At 36.3% G+C, this 18,505-nt stretch overlaps 1 protein-coding gene across 2 annotated transcripts in view; it reads left to right on the top strand.

Moving 5' to 3' along the window:
- The window catches only part of Dync1i2 (dynein cytoplasmic 1 intermediate chain 2), a 54,881-nt gene extending 46,885 nt beyond the window's left edge, over positions 1–7,996 (top strand). For both annotated transcript variants that reach the window (XM_027946074.3, XM_027946073.3), the window contains exons 14-16: positions 3,383–3,523; positions 5,382–5,507; positions 6,921–7,996. In XM_027946074.3, coding sequence (XP_027801875.1) covers positions 3,383–3,523; positions 5,382–5,507; positions 6,921–7,034 — 381 coding nt within the window. In that variant the 3' untranslated portion in view covers positions 7,035–7,996. The remainder of the gene's footprint in view (positions 1–3,382; positions 3,524–5,381; positions 5,508–6,920) is intronic.
- The last annotated feature ends 10,509 nt before the right edge of the window (positions 7,997–18,505 follow it).

The raw sequence follows: 18,505 nt of genomic DNA, 5'->3' as shown, positions 1-18,505 counted from the left end.
GGGGGACATTTGTGTATGTATGGCAGGGGTTGGTTGTTTTTGCAATGCTGGGGATTGAACCCAGGGTAATGAGATGAGCATGTGCTCTACCACTGAACTACATCTCAAGCCCCCTCTTATTTTTCTTATAAGAGACAGGGTTTTGCTATGTTGTCCAGGCTTGTCTCAAGTTCCTGAAATCAAGCCATCAATCCTGCCTTAGCCTCCTGAGTAACTGGAACCACAGGTGTGTGCCACCAGGTCCAGCTAGAAGAATTTTTTTGGGTATTTGTTCTGTATTATTGCTTTTGTTTCTTTCTTCAGGATCTGCCAGTATAGATGTGTCTTTTTAATCTTCTTTGTGTCTATAACTTTTTTTAAAAATTCACTTTATCTGTTTTTTAAGTTGACAGTTTTATTGAGATAATTTGTGTAAAATTAACCCTTCAAAAACATACAATTCAGGCCAGGCACAATGGCACATGCCTATAATCCCAGCAGCTCTGGAGTCTGAGGCAGGAGGATTGTGAGTTCAAAGCTAGCCTTGGCAACTTAGCAAGGCCCTAAGCAACTCAGTAAGACCTTGTCTCTAAATTTGAAAATACACACACAAAAAAAGTTACGATTCAGTGTTCTTCATGAATATTTCTGTGAGTATACTGTCACCAGTCTCTTTTGTTGTTATTGTTACTGGGAATGAACCCAGGGGCACTTAACCCCTGAGCCACATACTCATTCCTTTTTTATTTTTTAAGACAGGGCCTTGCTAAGTTGCTGAGGCTGCTTTCGAACTTGGCATTTCTCCTGCCTCCACCTTCCAAGTCACTGGGATTGAATGTTTTAAACATTTTCAGAAATTTTAGAAAGTTCAGAAAGAACCCATTATACCATTAGCTACTATTCATTTCCCTTTTCACAGCTCCTAGAAACCACTAATCTATTTCTGTCTCTGGATTTGCCTGTTATATGGACAGTTTATGGACATCTCATGAGTCATATAATATGTGCACTGATTTATTTAACTTTACATAATGTTCTCAAGGGTTATCCATGTTTTAGCATATGTCAATACTTCATTCCTTTTATGGTCAAATAATGTCCCATTGAATAGATTTACTATGTTTTGTTCATCTGTTAATCAGTTAATGAACATTTGGAGTTTCTACTTTTCAGCTATTATGAGTAAGGTTACTATGAACATTCATGTTCAAATTTTCTGTGTGCACACGTTTTCATTTCTTTGGGGTATATACCTAGGGGTAGAATTATCAGGTCATTTGGTAACTCTAATTAGTATTTGTGGAATTGGAAAACTGTTTTCAAACTGGCTACACCATTTTACCTTCCTACCAGCAAGGTATGAGGGTTCTGATTTCTTGGTGATCATGGTATCTTCCCTGACAGGTAAGAAATAGAGTTCTGACTTCTCAGATCTTCAGCCACACATATTGTCTGTCTCTTTCATTCTAGTGATACTAGTGGTATAAAGTGATATCTCATTGTGATGTTGATTTGCATTCAGCTCATGACTAATAATTTTGAGCATTTTTTTCTGTCCTTAATTGGTCATTATTAGAATTCTGGATATATCATTTATAAAATACATGATTTGCAAATATTTTCTTTTTTTGGTACCGGCGATTGAACCCAAGGGCACTCAACCACCAAGCCATATCCCCAGCCCGGTTTTTGTATTTTATTTAGAAACAGGGTCTCGCTAAGTTGCTTAGCACCTCACTTTTTGCTGATGTTGGTTTTGAATTCGCAGTCCTCCTGCCTCAGCCTCTCAAGCTGCTGGGATTACAGGCGTGCACCACTGCAGCTGGTGCAAATATTTTTTTCTGCTATGTAAATTGTTCTTTTACTTTTTTGATGATGTCATTTAAAACATAGAAGTTTTTTTGTTTGTTGGTTGGTTTTGTTTTGTTTTGTTTTGTTACTAGGGATTGAACTCAAGAGGTGCTTTATCACACATCCCCAGTTCTTTTTATTTTTTAAGACAGTAACTCACTAAGTTGTTTAGAGCCTTGCTAAGTTGCTCAGGCTGGTCTTGAACTTGTAATCCTCTTGCTTCCGCATCCCAAGTTATTGGGATAAGGAATGCACCACTGTGCCTGGGTAATTTTCATATAGAAGTTTATCTAATTTTTATTTATTTTTTTTTTCACTTGAGCTTTTTGTTTCATATCTAAGAAACTATTGCTGAGTCCAAGGCCATGCAGGTTTACTTCTATGGTTTCTTACAAGAGTTGTATAGTTTTAGTATTTCCACTTAGATCTGTGATGCATTTATTTGTGTTCACCTATGTTCATAAACATAGGTGAGAGATGAGGAGTACAACTTCATTTTTTTTTTGCATGTATATATCCAGTTGTCCCACCACCATTTGTTGAAAAGACTTTTTCTTTAATTATCTTTATATCACAGTAACTATGTATGGAATTAGACCAAGATCCTTTTCTGTTACTTATTACCTATTAGTAAAATAAATTTTTCTATAATCTTAAGACAAAGAGAATGAGCAAGAATAGGTTTCCTAGCTTCATGGTCTAGGTTAAATCTTTCTCTTCTGTGGTTTTTGTAAAGTGGAAATACAAATACATCTTGTCTGAGATGTACATATTCTGTTCTTCTGCACCACTTTTATCTGAACCTTCTCTTTTCCTTTGTCCGTTGTCCTCTATTTTACAACTTGGATTCTATTCCCAGCCATTTCTCTTTATTGGGACTTTATCGTGGAAGGGAGCATTGATTTAATTTTGAGAGCTTATAGGACCCAGATTCGGTATTGCATTGCAATCTGGGGCATTTTTTAATAAATGTGATCTTAGTTTCTACTGCTATTCTCAGACTGGCCCACTGTGCTGTCCAGTGAGCACCTGTTGACTGTGATGTTCTTCTGTACTTGAGCTGTCAGGACTGTTCCCACACAGATACAGATACTGTGTGGATCTTGTGGTTGTCAGAGGTTTGTTAACTCCTACTTATGCTTGGAGGTTTGTCTCCTGATTTTACCGTGAACATTGTGAATTTTTGGTTTGCCATGCTCATTGTTGTAACGGGTTTTATGGGGAGATTTAGAAGAGATTCAAAATTACACTGCCACTGCTACCATTTTCCTGGAATTATTTGACTAACAAATGATTTGAAGCACATTCCATTCCTTTTTAAAACCAATGTGGCATCTACAAATTAAAAGAGAAAAATGTGATTCAGTAGTTGATTCTTAGTTTAATGCCAAGTAATTCTGTAATGAATTACAAAAACTTTTTCTACTGTATTAAATATCATAAAATAGTATACCTGTTGAATATAAGCCATATTTTTTCCAGTGATCAGTAGTTTAATGATTTGTGAGTTGTCATGTTTTTACTGTACTAAGAATCAACTTTTCCCTTTCAGAATAACAAGCCTTTATACTCATTTGAAGATAATTCAGACTACGTTTATGATGTTATGTGGTCACCCACCCACCCAGCCCTGTTTGCCTGTGTTGATGGCATGGGGAGATTGGATTTGTGGAATCTCAATAATGATACAGAGGTGAGCAGGAAAATAACAAAAATTGCACTGAAAAACAGAAAATTGGAGATTTATTCAATAATTTGTGAAATTCCTTTTATCCCAAAGAAATGTAGGACTCCAATTGTGGCTTCATCACAAAGAAACCAAATAAGCTTTGTACCCTAAATACAAACAGCATGCTGTGCAGAACTGAAGGGAGAAATAATGTTGCCATGAGCACTGGGGCATTTCCTTTAACTTATGAAAAGCAGTATCTTATCTCTAATGTCCTGGCAAAGTCTCGTTCAAAAGGCAGCTGGGATATTTTCCATTCATAAGCTGGAAAATAGTTTCAGACTACTGAAGTAATGTTAACCTTAATCCTGAATTTCTGAATTATCCTTTTAGATGTGATAGAATTATGATTCATAAATATAAGTCTTAGCCTGCCTTGTATGAATGAAGGAGAAATGTATTTTGATGATTTTTTCTGTGAAGGATTGAAGTCAGTTCCTGTACTATAAAATGAATATAGAAACCATCAGATTTCCTAATTGCTATACTCAAATAACATTAGCAGTGAAATTTAATTGCAGCTATCACTTATTTTTAGTCATGTGTTTTTACCAGCAGAGAGGCTAAAATGTTCTTAAGATTTCTGTGTTGCTGTTAGTTGGTAGAAGTAATATTAGCAGTTCCCATGAGTAATGGTTGTTGAGGAGAAACTCACTTGGTGCCTTTTCTCACATCTCTTCATATTTTTGGTGGCATCTTTCCAAATCCCTGAAGTCAAATGGGTGGTTGTGCAGGACAAGGAAGTTATATATTGGAAATGTAAGAATTTTAACATTGTCATCTACAGACTTAGTAATTTTGGGAGGTAGGAAAAGGTGTTAAGTAAGCCTTGCTGAATGATTAGAATTTATTTTACCTTTTACCTAGGTAGGTATTAGGTACTAACTTTATTTTCTTAGCTTTGATTTTGGTACCAGAGATTTGTGATTATAATTAAGTGTGGGTGTTTCCCATAATAGTTAAAGAATACACCAAAATAGGTTTCTTATACTGTGGATGTAGCTCAGTGGTAGAGTGTGCTTGTCTAGCATGTGTGAGGCCCTGGGATTGATCCTTAGCACCACAAAAAAAAAAAGAAAGAAAAAAGAAAAGAAAAGAAGTTTCTTTATAACAATTTTGAGCTAATCATCTGGGGAAGACTGGTGTCAATTAAAGGATTATTTTGGCCACATTTCAAAACTTTAAATTTGCGGGGGGGGGGGGGCTTTTTAGTCTGAATTTATTTGCTTCATGTGTTTTCCTCAGCATAGGAGATACACAATCAGACCCAAAAGGCTGGTACTGCTGTATTAGTGCCATCCATCATCATGCCTTCATTCTGAGTCTGTGCAAATTAAGGGGTTTTGGAAAGACTCATGGTGCACCTTCAGTGTGAACTATTTTTTGGAACTGAGGATCAAACATAAGTTTCAGAGATCCAAGCTACAAAAGTAATTCCTGTCTGTAAAACTGAACCATGATCTGTTTATGAGGGCTTTTGAAATGTTTTCCTCTTAAATGGGATTTGACCCTGTGTTTTCAAATAGCTTGGCTACTTAAGTTAAAACAACAAAGAGTCCTTTATTAAAGAAAAGTTATTTCAAAATGGTATATCCAGTCATGTGAGAATTTCTTATAAAGGACTTATTTTCCCAAACCATGTTCAAGGATTGACTATAATGTCATTCATAATATATTGCTGAGTAGGAAGAAAGTTGGGAAAATTCTCTATCCATTTTCATCTATTTTTTTTAAACAGATTGGAAGAGGAAATACTGTTTTACATGTTTATAGAAATCTTGATGAAACTTTTAACACTGCACTATATTTTAAATGACTTTAGGTACCAACTGCCAGCATTTCTGTGGAGGGTAATCCTGCTCTTAATCGTGTAAGATGGACCCATTCTGGAAGAGAGATTGCCGTGGGTGATTCTGAAGGACAGATTGTTATATATGATGTGGGAGAGGTATGGGGCTTACTGTCTATAATTTTGATACATCTATTTAGTGACATTGTAGTGAAGGTATCTTTGTGGATCCTGAATTGTATAAACCATATGCTTGTATACTTCGTACTACAAAAGAAATTTTTGAGATTTTCTTTCTAAACTGGATGTTCTGTGTCCGTGGGCAGATTTTGAGACTAATATAGTATGATGGAAGTACTTTGTTTCTTTAAGAATACGTTACTGGAAATCATAAATTCTTCAGGCAGAAAAAGAAATGTGGAGTTATAGATGGACACTGGAATTTTAAAGAACTGATACTAAGTCTTTTTTTATTATTATTATTCATACATTTGTTTGGGCCAGATAGTAGAAACCAAAAGTAGTATTTTTTGAGAATTATCTGATGACTGAAATGTGAATCTGGATCCTTGATCCATTATAACTGAATTCAATAAGATGAGATGCAGCTCCCTCATCTTTAGTGCTCTGATGGGCTATATGGTAATGCCCAGGATTGATTCCCTCCATTTTAGCCCTGGCTAGTAACTTTGTCATTTTTCTGTTGCTGTTTTATGATTCCTCATCCTGACTGAAAATCCCATGGCCTCTAGCAATTGAATCTGAAGGGAAGTAGATTGAATCATTTAGAACAGCCAGTTGATCTGCACAGATGGAAATGTTCTATGTCTGTACTAATATGGTAGCTATTAGCCACACATGGCTATTGAATAATTAAAATGTGGCAGTACAACTGAAGAACTGAATTTTAAGTTTTATTTAGCTTTAAATATAGTTACATTGGCTAGTAACTCCCCTACTGGATAGTGTAGATTTAGAAGAAGGAACATCCATTTACCACAGAGTGGCTTATGTCCTATCCTGATAGACTCGGTGATATTATTTTGGCAATTATCAAAAATTTTTATCACCCAACTGCCTCTGTGAGGCAAAAGAACTGCAGTCTCTTTTTCTTTTATTATCTTGTTACAATGCTAAATGTGAAATAGTAGCATAGCTTTTTGTGAGGGAATCATGAAAGGTTATCTTCAGATGAAAATAATGCTTCAAAACTATTTCTAACTAGGAATGAGATGAGAATGAACTAAAAAATTTTTAACGGAATTCCCACCAGCAAAATCCATGAGACGGTACACAGGAGTAAAATTTACAAAGCATCATTGTTATTCTCTCTTGCACTGATGATGATAATAGCAAAGTCATTTCTGAGGCTGTCACAACATACTTGACAAACACCATCTTTTGTTTTGAAATGTTGTAAATCATTGTTATAGTCCCTGTAATTATGGAAAGGCCGTTTAGGTCAATTATTACTTTTTAGTGGAAAAAATTATTTGAAAACAAGCTGAATAATAGCAGGTAAAATGATCTTTTATTTCAGTGTAACACAAAACATTGTCTTTCTTTTAACAGCAGATTGCCGTTCCCCGCAATGATGAATGGGCACGATTCGGCCGAACACTCGCAGAAATTAATGCAAACCGAGCTGATGCAGAAGAGGAAGCAGCTACCCGAATACCTGCTTAGTTCCTAAAAAGAGGAGTATAGCCTTTAGTGGACTGGGGGAAGGCTCTACAGTAGATCCTAAGACTATTTGCATGCTTTTGTCTAAATGATAATTAAAGAGAAATTTCATGGATTAAACTGTTGATTTAATGCAGCAAGCAAATCTTACAGTGCCCCTTTTATATTAACATGCATTTTTTTATTTGTCATTTTTAATACAGCTGACTGACTTTACAGAACACAGGGATATATTTAATACTATTCTTTTGAATTCTTTTCGATTTATAACACTATATACAGTTATTTCTAAAGCACAGATTAAATAAGTTCTGCATATTTTAAATAATCACAATTCCCTGTTAAACTTGTAATGTTCTCACTAGTCATAATATAAACATTGTTTCTTCTTAGTTGCAGCATGCATACACCTATCCAAGTTGCATTCTAACATCCTTTCTCTTTATAGTTCATGTGGTAGTTACCTATAAATAAAAGCAAATATGTGCTAACTTTTCATTTTCACTCCTTGCAATTTTAATTTTTCCATCACTTTGTAGTCTTTAATATATACATATATATTCTTTAATCCCCTGCTGTGTATGTATATTTATATACATATATATATATGTATATAAATATGTATATAAATATACATACACACACACACACATCTCTTAATCCTGTAAAGCTTTGTGCCTTAAATATGCCATACAGGACATTATAGATCTCCCTGTGCATTAAGAATGGATGTCTGTATAATCTGTCAGTGAAAAATTTCCCCTAGTTTAACTTTTGTGCTGTTCTTTCTATCTATATTTACTTTAAAGAATAAATGGAGTAGCTGGAGTTGTGGCTCAGTGTGAGGCCCTGGGTTCAATCTTAATACCACATATAAATAAACAAAACAGAAAAAAAGTCCATTAACAACTAAAAAATATTTTTTAAGAAAAGAATAAATGGAAATCTCTTATTATTTTCACTGATTGAGACTACTATGATTGTGACCTCTCAGAGTAAAGCCTCCTTTGAGAGAAACTGATTTCATGGTTACAATAAAGATGAAGAAAAGTGCTCAAATGACCCATACTTTGACACTGAATCAACTCGATACCTTCAGATCTGTTTCCACACTTTCTCTACAAGTGTGAAAGGTAGGTGACAAATATCTAAGAACTAGTATTGAAATCAGCTTGTTTCAGGACTAGAGGAAAGGCCTATGATCTGATCTTGATTTTTTTATCCACTTTACATTGTCCATTCCCTTGATCCTCCTTTGTTCTTTTAAAGTTTAACTTTTATTCAACAGGATTTGAACTAGGAAGGAAGATTAGTAATTGGAATTTGAGCATTTTTAATAATTCTAACAAAGGCTACTTGGGATAGAATTCTAAATAATAACAAAACTTCCTGTGGATTTTCTGTAGTGTAAGGAATTATTGACCAGGAATATTAGACTCAGACTCTAGTTCTAGCTCTGGCACCTATGACAAGTATGATTTTAGCCATAAAATCCGTGTTTTCATTCTTTTCTAAGTTAATTAAGTTTGAATTAGATGATATCTGAATTTCTTTCTGTCTTTAAAATTATTAATTGAAATTATGTCAAACAATTTCCCACTTTTATATATTCAGTTTTCATAAATTGACCCCCCACAATTGTCCATTATGTACCAAAGATAACAACTGAAGTTATCTCATGGTGACAGAGTCAGAAGCTCATTTTCAGCAGGGTCATATTGTCTTTGTATAGAAAAATTCATGTATTCACTATAATAGTAATATTTTTACCCTCAATTTGTAAAAATGCCTAGAAAGGGGGAACACATAAATGTTAAAATACAGTGTTGACTAAGGGTAGAACTCAAGAGATGTAGCAAATCAGATACTCACCAGACTCAAGTTGTGTTCAATTGTAAAAGAAAATAAAATTGGTAAGTATTTGTAAAATACTCATCACCGAGGAGTTTTTTCTTTGGGAGAATAATTTCTCTCCCCCGCTCCCAAAATCTTAATGTAGACCTTTGCCTATTCAATTTTAGTATACCTTTCTAGGAAAACATGAACTTAGGTAAGGAATTATATTTACAGTTGACTATATAATAGCAGAAGAGAAAGTACTGAAACTGTCATTGACGTAGAATTTTCTGATAAGATGTTGATTAGCTCTTACCCAAGAGCTAATTATAGCTCTTAATACTTTTAGAAATGAAATACAATTTTGAAAAACTAGTTACAGAAATTACTATCAGGTTTCCTTTTTTTTTTTTTTTTTCTAAGCAGGAAACAAGTTGTAGCTTTCTGGCTAATTTTTGTTGTTTGGTTTTCCTGTTTGGAATGGGAAGTTAAAATATTATTACCCTTGGGTAGCATTTAAGCCAAATAGTCATTGATAGAAGCTTTCTTCCTCCTTAAAACTACAGTTCCCTACAAAGTTTGGAAAAATGTATTCATATAAAATGTGGTTGCAATAATGCTGAGATACTGCATTGTGAATGAATGAATAACTTGAAGTGTAGAATCAGGAACTAAAGGAATGTAGTACTAGGGATGATTGATCCTAGTCTTTCAATGTTTTAAGAACATTGATTTATTCTGTTCTGTACTAGTACAGATAGACTATAACCTCCATCAGTTGAACCATGTGGAAAGGAAGGCCTTAATGAAAATCTACTATAAAATATATCAGTCTTCCTCTTTCTGTTGTGCAGTGCCTTTTAAATGTCTTTTTTACAACCCCAGTATTTCAACATTGACATTGTAATTCCCCAAATAGAAAAGGCTGCATTAATCAGATTTATGTTAGACTGGAGCTCCAGTTACAACTCTAGCTGCTCATTGGTATCCACGGTGATGGTATCATGCTTCAATATTGGGCACAAGTCTAAATTAAAAAGTCAATGGCTGCTGGGCATGGTGGCACACTCCTGTAATCCCAGAGGCTCAGGAGACTGAGATAAGAGGATCCTGAGTTCAAAGCCAGCCTCAGCAAAAGTGAGACACTAAGCAACTTGGTGAGACCCTGTCTCTAAATAAAATACAAAATAGGGCTGGGGGTATGGCTCAGTGGATGTGTGTCCCTGAGTTCAAGCCCCAATACCAGAAAAAAAGAACAAGAAGTCAATGGCTTTTTTTTTTTTTTTTTTAAGTTGTAGATGAACACAATGTTTTATTTTTTTATGTGGTGCTCATACATGCTAGGCAAGTGTTCTACTACCCAGCCACAACCACAGCCCTAGCTTTGCTTCTCTTGATCATTTGGAGTATCAAAAAATTTTTGATACTACATAACAAGAAAGGAGTTCTTTCTAGCTGTCATCTTGCTAATAGCTAGGCAAGTAGGGAGACCTTATAGGTTTGGAGAAAATACTCCCAGGACTGGAGTAGTGGCTCAGTGGTATTGTGCTTGCCTAGCACATGTGAGTTGTGAGGCACTAGGTTTGATCCTCAACACTGCATAAAAACAAAGGTTTAAAAAAAAATATTCCCAAGTAGAATTGTATGTTTGACTCAAAGATTTAGAAAGATGCCCCAAAAGCAGTATAGGAAGAACATCCATGTTTAGTATTTATTTTCAAGTGGAAAATTACAGTTAGGAACATTCCTTTAATCTATGTCTTTAGTCTTATTGCCCTGAAGTGTTATTAATTTACTTGTACTGTACTATATTTTAAAGTCCTTTCATATATAGGAAACATGCAGTTGATTTTAGAAAAAGATCTTTACAGTCCTAACCAGAATGCCAACTGCAAGACTTGGAATAGTCATCACATTGTAATACTTTTCATAATAGACCAGTGTTCTCCAGACCTTTGTGTTGGACTTTAGGTGTTTAGATTTTCTTTCTGCCTGCCATGTTCACAATTCCCCAACTTCTCAAAGTTCGAATGGATGTCAGGTATTTCGGTTTTCAGTATGTAGCTTCTAGCCACAGATAGTTTCAACATAGCCAATCAGCAATCTTTTACAAACTTTTATAAAATTATGGTATTTTGTGTTGTTAGTTTCATAGCAGGAATCTCAGTTTGGGCTTCTTAATATTCCATTACCAGTTCCCAGTCAGAGGATGGAACAGCTTGCACTCAGGTAAGCTTTTTGAAAGGTCTCTTTCACTTTGTGAGGTCACTTATTCAGGTCTCTGGTAATGTATTATCCTGCCTCTCTCATAATGTACTTTATTTGCTCAGAAGGCTGTGGGGCAGTGATTGTATGGGGTATAGAATACATCTGCATTGCATGGAACATGCAGAGACCTGACACTGTGACTTCAGAAATCAGGTATACTACCAGTAAGACCTTGATAGGAAGTAATTTTATCTTTTGTGAATTTTTGTACTAGATTTTTTTAAGTACTTTTTTTTTCTGAGCAAAATAACAGACATGCTTTAGAACAAAATTTCTTACACTTAAGGGTGGCCTGGTATATGAGAAAGAATACTGGACTCAAAACAACCAAGTTTTATTCCTGATTTCCCCCATTACCAATAGTGTAACCTGGAACACAGATCAGTATTGTTAAATGAAAATATTTGCTTTCTGTGACAATAAGAGAATGTTTATGTGGAAACTTTGTAGATTATAAAGGACTATGCAAGGATTTTTTTTCCTTTATGTTTTTTTTTTTTAAGAATAAGAATGGAGGGGCTGGGGTTGTGGCTCAGTGGTAGCATGCTCGCCTAGCATGCATGAGGCACTGGGTTTAATTCTCAACACCATATAAATGTAAAATAAAGATATTGTGTCTATATAAAACTAAAAAAAATAAATATTAAAAAAAAAGAATGGAGAGGGGCATTCTGTAAAACTTTTGTGTAGTACAACAGACCTCATCTTCAAAGGATTAAAGTGAATTGGTGTTGATTAAACTATTTTTAAAGAAATCTCATCACATTTAAACCCTATGAACTAGGCAAGGCACATGACTGTAATCCCAGTTTTTCAGGAGACTGCAGGAGGATTGCACGCTCAAGGTTAGACTGGTCAATTGAGTGAGACCCTGTCGATAGATAGATAGATAGATAAAAGGGCTGGGGATATAACTCAGTGAAAGAGTAGCAGCCCGAGTTCAATCACCAGTCTCTCCACCCCCAAAAAATACATGTGCACACACACCCTAAGAAACTTAAGATATTTAGGAATAGCAGTGAACAGAGGGTAAAATATTAATTGTCATAATCCCCCTTTTTACATTCTATGATAAAGTTACAAGTTATGATAAATGGAACACAATGATCCATTTTGAATTTTCAGTCTTTACCAGGTGTTGTTCTTAGTTATATACAGAACACAGATTATCTGGAGCCTTCGAAAAGAGGAAGTGGACCCTATTTTTGAATCAGCAAGTTAAACAAACTTGCTTCTAGACTGCTACATGGTGGCAGAACCTCCATCAGTCACTTCCTTAAAAATCTGGGAAAGAACAATTACTTGTTCAAATTTATACAGTACCCCTCCAATATTCCTAGGGTTAGTCCCCTTGGAAATAACACATGCTCACCATGGGAAGATGATCACTAGGAGCACTGATCGCAGGGTAACTGTGTGAGTGGTTGTCAGGCTGAGACAAAGCCCTGCAATTAGTCTTGCAGGAATAACTCTTATCAATCTCAGACCTAGATTGGCAGATCCCTGATTCCCCTCCCCCTACCCCCTACTAGGGATTGAATCTAGGGATGCTCTACCATAGAACTATATCCCCAGACTTTCATTTTGAGATGAGGGAAGGGGTCTCACTAAATTGCCTAGGTTGGCCTCAAACTTGGGATCCTCCTGATTCAGCCTCCTAAGTAGCTGGGATTATAGGCATGCATCACTGTGACCTCCAGATGTCTTGCTTTCTTAATATGTCCAAAGTATGATTTCCAGACACAAGTCAAAACCTGATATATTGAACATCAGTTGAATAAGAAATTTGGTAAAATGGCTAGGCCCTTACTAAGGGCTCTCACTTCCACTAATATCTGATAAAAATCATGAATTCGTCAGTACATTAAGGGTCATTAGATGGGTTTAGAGGATCCTTCATCCTTCAAAGATAAAAGGAAATGACTTTAGTGCTTCTGAAATTCAGGAGCTACTTAAGTAGTATTCATTATCAATTGAGAAAAGAGATGTTCTGTGCTGCAAGTCAGCTATGGAATTGAGTGTAATACAAAGAAGACTGCCCCTAGGTTTCCCGCTCATCTTAGGCAAGTTCATCTCTCTAGACTTTTGTTCTCTTTGCTGTAAAATGAATGTTACAGTAATATCAGTGTTACAGGAGAATACCTGGAACAATGCATAAGTCAAAAGCCCTAAAAGGCTAATTGAATATCCAGATGATGTGCTTTAATTGTGCTTATAACAACTGAGAGAAAAAAATCTTGATGTTTGGTTGGTAGATTAACCCCTTCAAAACATAGTGGTCCTGAGATTTATATTTCTAGTTCTAAGAGTCTTGGATTTTGAGTCAACATGTTGAAACTCAGTTAACCATGCCTTTTGGCAAATGGCTTCACCTTTCTAAGCCTATTTCCTCATCTTCCACTTAGAGCAGTTATGAGAATTAAACCAGGATGTATGTGAAAATGCATAGTAAACCATGAAGCTCCATACAAACATACACATTGCTATTGTGCAAGGTGATGAGTAAATAACCTTCAACAGGTTCAGTTACTAATCTGAATTTGCTCCTACAAGTCATAGGCTCTAAGAGGTTGGCAACAGGCTTAGAAATTGGAAGCTCTGCTGACATAGCTGCTTTTCCACACAGGTCTTCTTGACCGGTTTGGATTCCCTTGTAGTCTTAGTTTATTTTGCTCCTTTTACTGGACCACTAAACCAGAAAGAGGTAAGTTTCACAAAAATAGAGTTACAAATAATATGAGTGCTTACTCAAAGGTCTAGTACCAACAGTTCATACTTAATGGAACTTTGTGACTCAGTTTCCAAAGTTATTTCTTCTGCCTTATAAAAACCTGGCCTGTGTCCATTCTAACGTGGTAATAATAACTACTAGCATTTTTACTTTACATTTGCTAAATGATTATATGTGTACATAACACATATTCTCATTTATTCTAATTCCTTTAGGGAAATAGAAATAGTTCCACAGGAACTATTATGACTACTAATTTACAAAAGAGGAAAATATTTGAACCAATTTCTCTGGGCCAGGTTTGTAGCCAGTTTCCGTGGCATAAATACTGCCACCATGCTCAGACATAAACTACCAATCATCAGTGAGATCACTGAACATGGAATTGAGAAGATGTACACATAAAATATTTCACTGGAATAATCCAGGTCTAGCCAATTATTGGGTTTAGGAACTATAAGAGTCTCAAATTCTCGGCACTAACTCAGGAAGTCTTGATTTTACAGTTACGTACTTAACCACTTTTCATTGCCTTTATGATCTTGTTGTTGCTGCTGCTGTTTATTTTTGAGGCAGGGTCTCACTGTGTTGCTTAGGCTGGCCTGTAACTTAGGATCCTCTTGCCTCAACCTCCCAAGTATCTGGGATTATGTGGCACTGCACCTTGCTGAGGTTTTAGTTTTTTCTCAGGAAACCCTACATACAGTGACACATGTTTAAAAGACCATAAAGTGGGGCTGGGACTGAGGCTCAGTGGCAGAGCGCCTGCCTTGCACATGTGAGGCACTGGGTTTGATCCTCAGCACCACATAAAAATAAGTAAGCAAAATAAAGATACTGCATCCATCTATAACTAAAAAATATTTTTTTAAAAAGACCATAAAGTATCTCTATGAAAGAGAGGAATTATGGTTAGTCCTATGGATTTCAGGAACATAGTTTCAGAACTTCTTGCTGCTTTTTTGATGACACAACCTTGTAATTCCAGCTACTCAAGAACCTGAGGCATGGGGGTGTTGTGGCTCAGAGGGAGAGTGCTCATGTGGGAAGCACTGGGTTCGATCCTTAGCACCACACAAAAATAAATAAATAAATGAAGGTATTGTGTCCACCTACAACTAAAAAATAAATATTTTAAAAAAGAAACTGAGGCAGGAGGATCCCAACTTTCAAAGCCAACCTGGGCAATTTAGCAAGACCCTATCTCAAAAAGGGCTACGGGGTAGCTTGGGTTCAATCCCCAGTACAAAAAAAAAAAAAAATCCACTACTGAAAAAGATGCCAGTAGCTATAAACGACTTACCTAAATGAAGAGCAGGATTCCCTTCAGGCCCACCACTCAGTAGGTATGCTGCCTGAACCCACCTAGGACCCACCTTTCTCCTTCCTGGACCCTGAGGAAATAAGTACAAATATTTCAATGTTATAAGTTAAGTAGAAAAACTATTATGTCCCCAATGATACGCAAGTCCAACTTGAATTTTAGATTTTCAGACTTCTCAGAATTCCATGCCAGAAGATGGCATCCAGTAGAAAACAGCTCACAGCTCCTTCAGTATGCTGGAGGACCTCACAGGAACACTCTGGACTCTTCCATCTATATGCCTAAGTTTTGTTCACACCCCTGAAAATAGCCACCCTTTTGATTTGGGTGAGTTTAGGGGAAGGTAAATCTGGGAAAGAGACCCTCTCCAGCCCTGAATCCAACCTATTCAGGCAGGAACAGAATTCCAAGTACTTTGAACATGGTCTAAAAGGGAACAAAATGAGCTCCCAGAGGCATATCCTGCTGACCCTATAGACTTTGTCCCTAGATGGTAAGAGGGCCTCAGCGTAGAATTCTTGTCTCTAGAAGCTTTCTAAAGTGCGACAACTAAGGGAAATGCTAGATTGCCTTTTCTCCTAAAGTCATCTGAGACATTTTTAAAGATATTTCTGTTTTCCCTACTTTCAATACAAACAAAATTGGTTACCACTGAATAATATTTCATGGCTCCTAGAAATTGGCTTTTAGTATTGATGAGTTCATTGCAAAACTTAGATGTTGGAAGATTTCAATAAAACCTTGTAAACCAGTACTTTCTGTGAATGGCTAATTGTGTAGCACTCACTATAGGATCACCCCAGGAGGCATTTCAATACTAGTTCTTTTAAAGAAAATTAACTGGAACAAGAGAAAGGTTATAAGAATTTTTGTTTTGTTTAAATGGCATTAATGAAACTGGATCAAGATGGCACGGAAGCACCTCCTCCTAAATTTCATGGATTTCTAAAGCAGAAGAAAAATAAAATCTGCTACAGTACTGAAAAATAAGAGGGCTAGCAATGTATTTGAAATTTGGAGGAATGCCAGAAAAATAGCAGATAGGACCAAAGCTAATAGGCAAACAAAACGAGAAGAAATCACAATTCAAATGAGCAACGACCACTAAACAGGAGGAATGGGTAGGAACCCAGAATCAACAAAGAACAGGAGGGTACCTGGGGTGCTTACCAAGGTGATGAGGGAGCTGCTCCAAAATAGCTTAAGCATGCCCTATCTCCCAACCGCTGTCTCCCATACTGAGGGGCAAAAAGAGTGTACGAGTGTTGGACGAAGCCACTGGAACTGGAGAAGTAGGATGAAGCTCCCAGACAGCTGCTGATCCTCAGAAAAAGAAAAGCCTGTGCCTAGAATCTGAATACTGGTGTATCCTTGATTGGCAGCACAGCTCCCATCACAAGCTTTGATAAACAGAAATGACATCTGTAAAAGAAGCACTCAACTATAAAAATTTAAATAAGCAACTAAACAAAGTTCAACTATGAATCACCAAAACATTTGAACCTGATGAAAAACCAAACTAAAAAAAAATTTTAAAAAACCTACCTAGCTAGACACGGTGGTACGTACCTGTAATCCCAGGTACTAGGAAGTTCAAGGCCAACCTCAGCGACTTAGCAAGACTCTGTGTCTCAAAGGGCTTGGAATGTAGCTCAGGGGTACAATGCCCCTAGGTTGGATTCCCAGTATCATGCGCGCGCAAGCGCGCGCACACACACACACACACACACACACACACACACACACAAAATCTACACAAATAACAGGATAGAATGAAGAAGACATTAAGTGTATTTAATATATCAAGAGCATTGAGAATATCATAGGCATAAAATAAGTACAGGTAATTACAAAAAACAACCAAGCTGGTCTTAGTTATTAAAAATATGATTTTTGTTTGTGGCACTGGAGATTAAACCCACTCAGACACATCCCCACCCCTTTTTGAGACAGGGTCATACGAAGTTGCTAAAGCTAGCCTTCAACCTTTGATCCTCCTGCTTCACTTTAGTAGGTAGGATTACAGGTATGCACCACTGTGCCTAGCTATTTTTATTTTTTAAAGGCTGAATAACAGGGATATAGCTGAAGAACAAAGCTGTCAGCTGGATCATCACAAGATGATCTCAATACTCCACCTAGAATTATAGATGAAATAAGTATTAAGGAAAGCTGAGAGAGAGGGGTAGGTCCAAAATCTCCAGTATCTAAACAGAAAAGAGATAAAAGGGATGTAGGAAGGAGAAAAAAGACCCGATTTCTTTGGTCTGAAAAGATACAAGTCTTAAAAGGATTTATTCCTTTTAAATATGAATTGTTAATAAAAAAAAATGTCCAGTATCTCGAGTGATTATGGGTATGTTTTTGACTACAGTACAGTAAAATTTACATTTAAAAATGCAAGGTTTGTCTGAGAAAATTTTTAATACCCTTCTAAATAACTGAGAGTAAAAGAAAATAAATTGTGAATCACAGTATTTAACACAGGATTAGGGCTTCTTGAAGAAATGTCTACTGTCTAATCTTGCCAAGAAAGGAAACAGGTTGGAGTATAATAGGAGAAAGCTAGGAAGCTACCAAAGGATTCCTGAGGTTTGATCAAGAAGACTCAAGTTAACAACTGGCCAAAGATGAGATAACTGAGCAGCAAGAAAAATAATTACAAAGGACTGAAATATCAAATCTGTTTAATTCCTTGATACTTTAAAAAAAATAATTCCCATTGGTTATTTCCGGAACCTGCTGGGAAACGTTTCCTTTTTAAGTATTTTTTTAGTCGTAGGCAGACACAATACCTTTATTTGTTCATTTTTACGTGGGGTTGGAGATTGAACCCAATGCCTCACGCATGCTAGGCAAGCTCTACCACTAAGCCACAAAACCAGCCCAGGTAAACTTTTTTTTGTTTCCATTATTGGGCATTGAGCCCTGGGGTGCTTTACCACTGAACTACATACCCAGCAACCCAACCCCTTTTTGAGACTGGGTCTTGCTAAATTGCTGAGGCTGGCTGCAAATTTGCAACCCTCCTGTCTTAGCCTTCAAAGTCATTGAAATTACAGGTATGTGCCACTGCACCTAACAAATTATTTTTTAAAAAACTGATAAATAAAAAGAAGGAATCAAGCATTTATCCTGTTTTTCATCTTTGAGTAACCAACTAATTAAGTTTCTCTTTGTTAAAAGTATCCCAGATAATGAAGACTAATGGAATACTACCATTTTCTGGCTCCTTGATGCAAAAACACACATCATTATGTGCCTTCTTTTGGATGTACACACACCACACCCACAAAGTATTTTTGCCCCAAAAAG

Source organism: Marmota flaviventris, chromosome 11 (assembly GCF_047511675.1).
Source record: "Marmota flaviventris isolate mMarFla1 chromosome 11, mMarFla1.hap1, whole genome shotgun sequence".
Classification (NCBI taxonomy): Eukaryota; Metazoa; Chordata; class Mammalia; order Rodentia; family Sciuridae; genus Marmota; species Marmota flaviventris.
The sequence above is the reverse complement of the archived record's forward strand: the minus strand, read 5'-3'. Positions and strand labels throughout refer to the sequence as shown.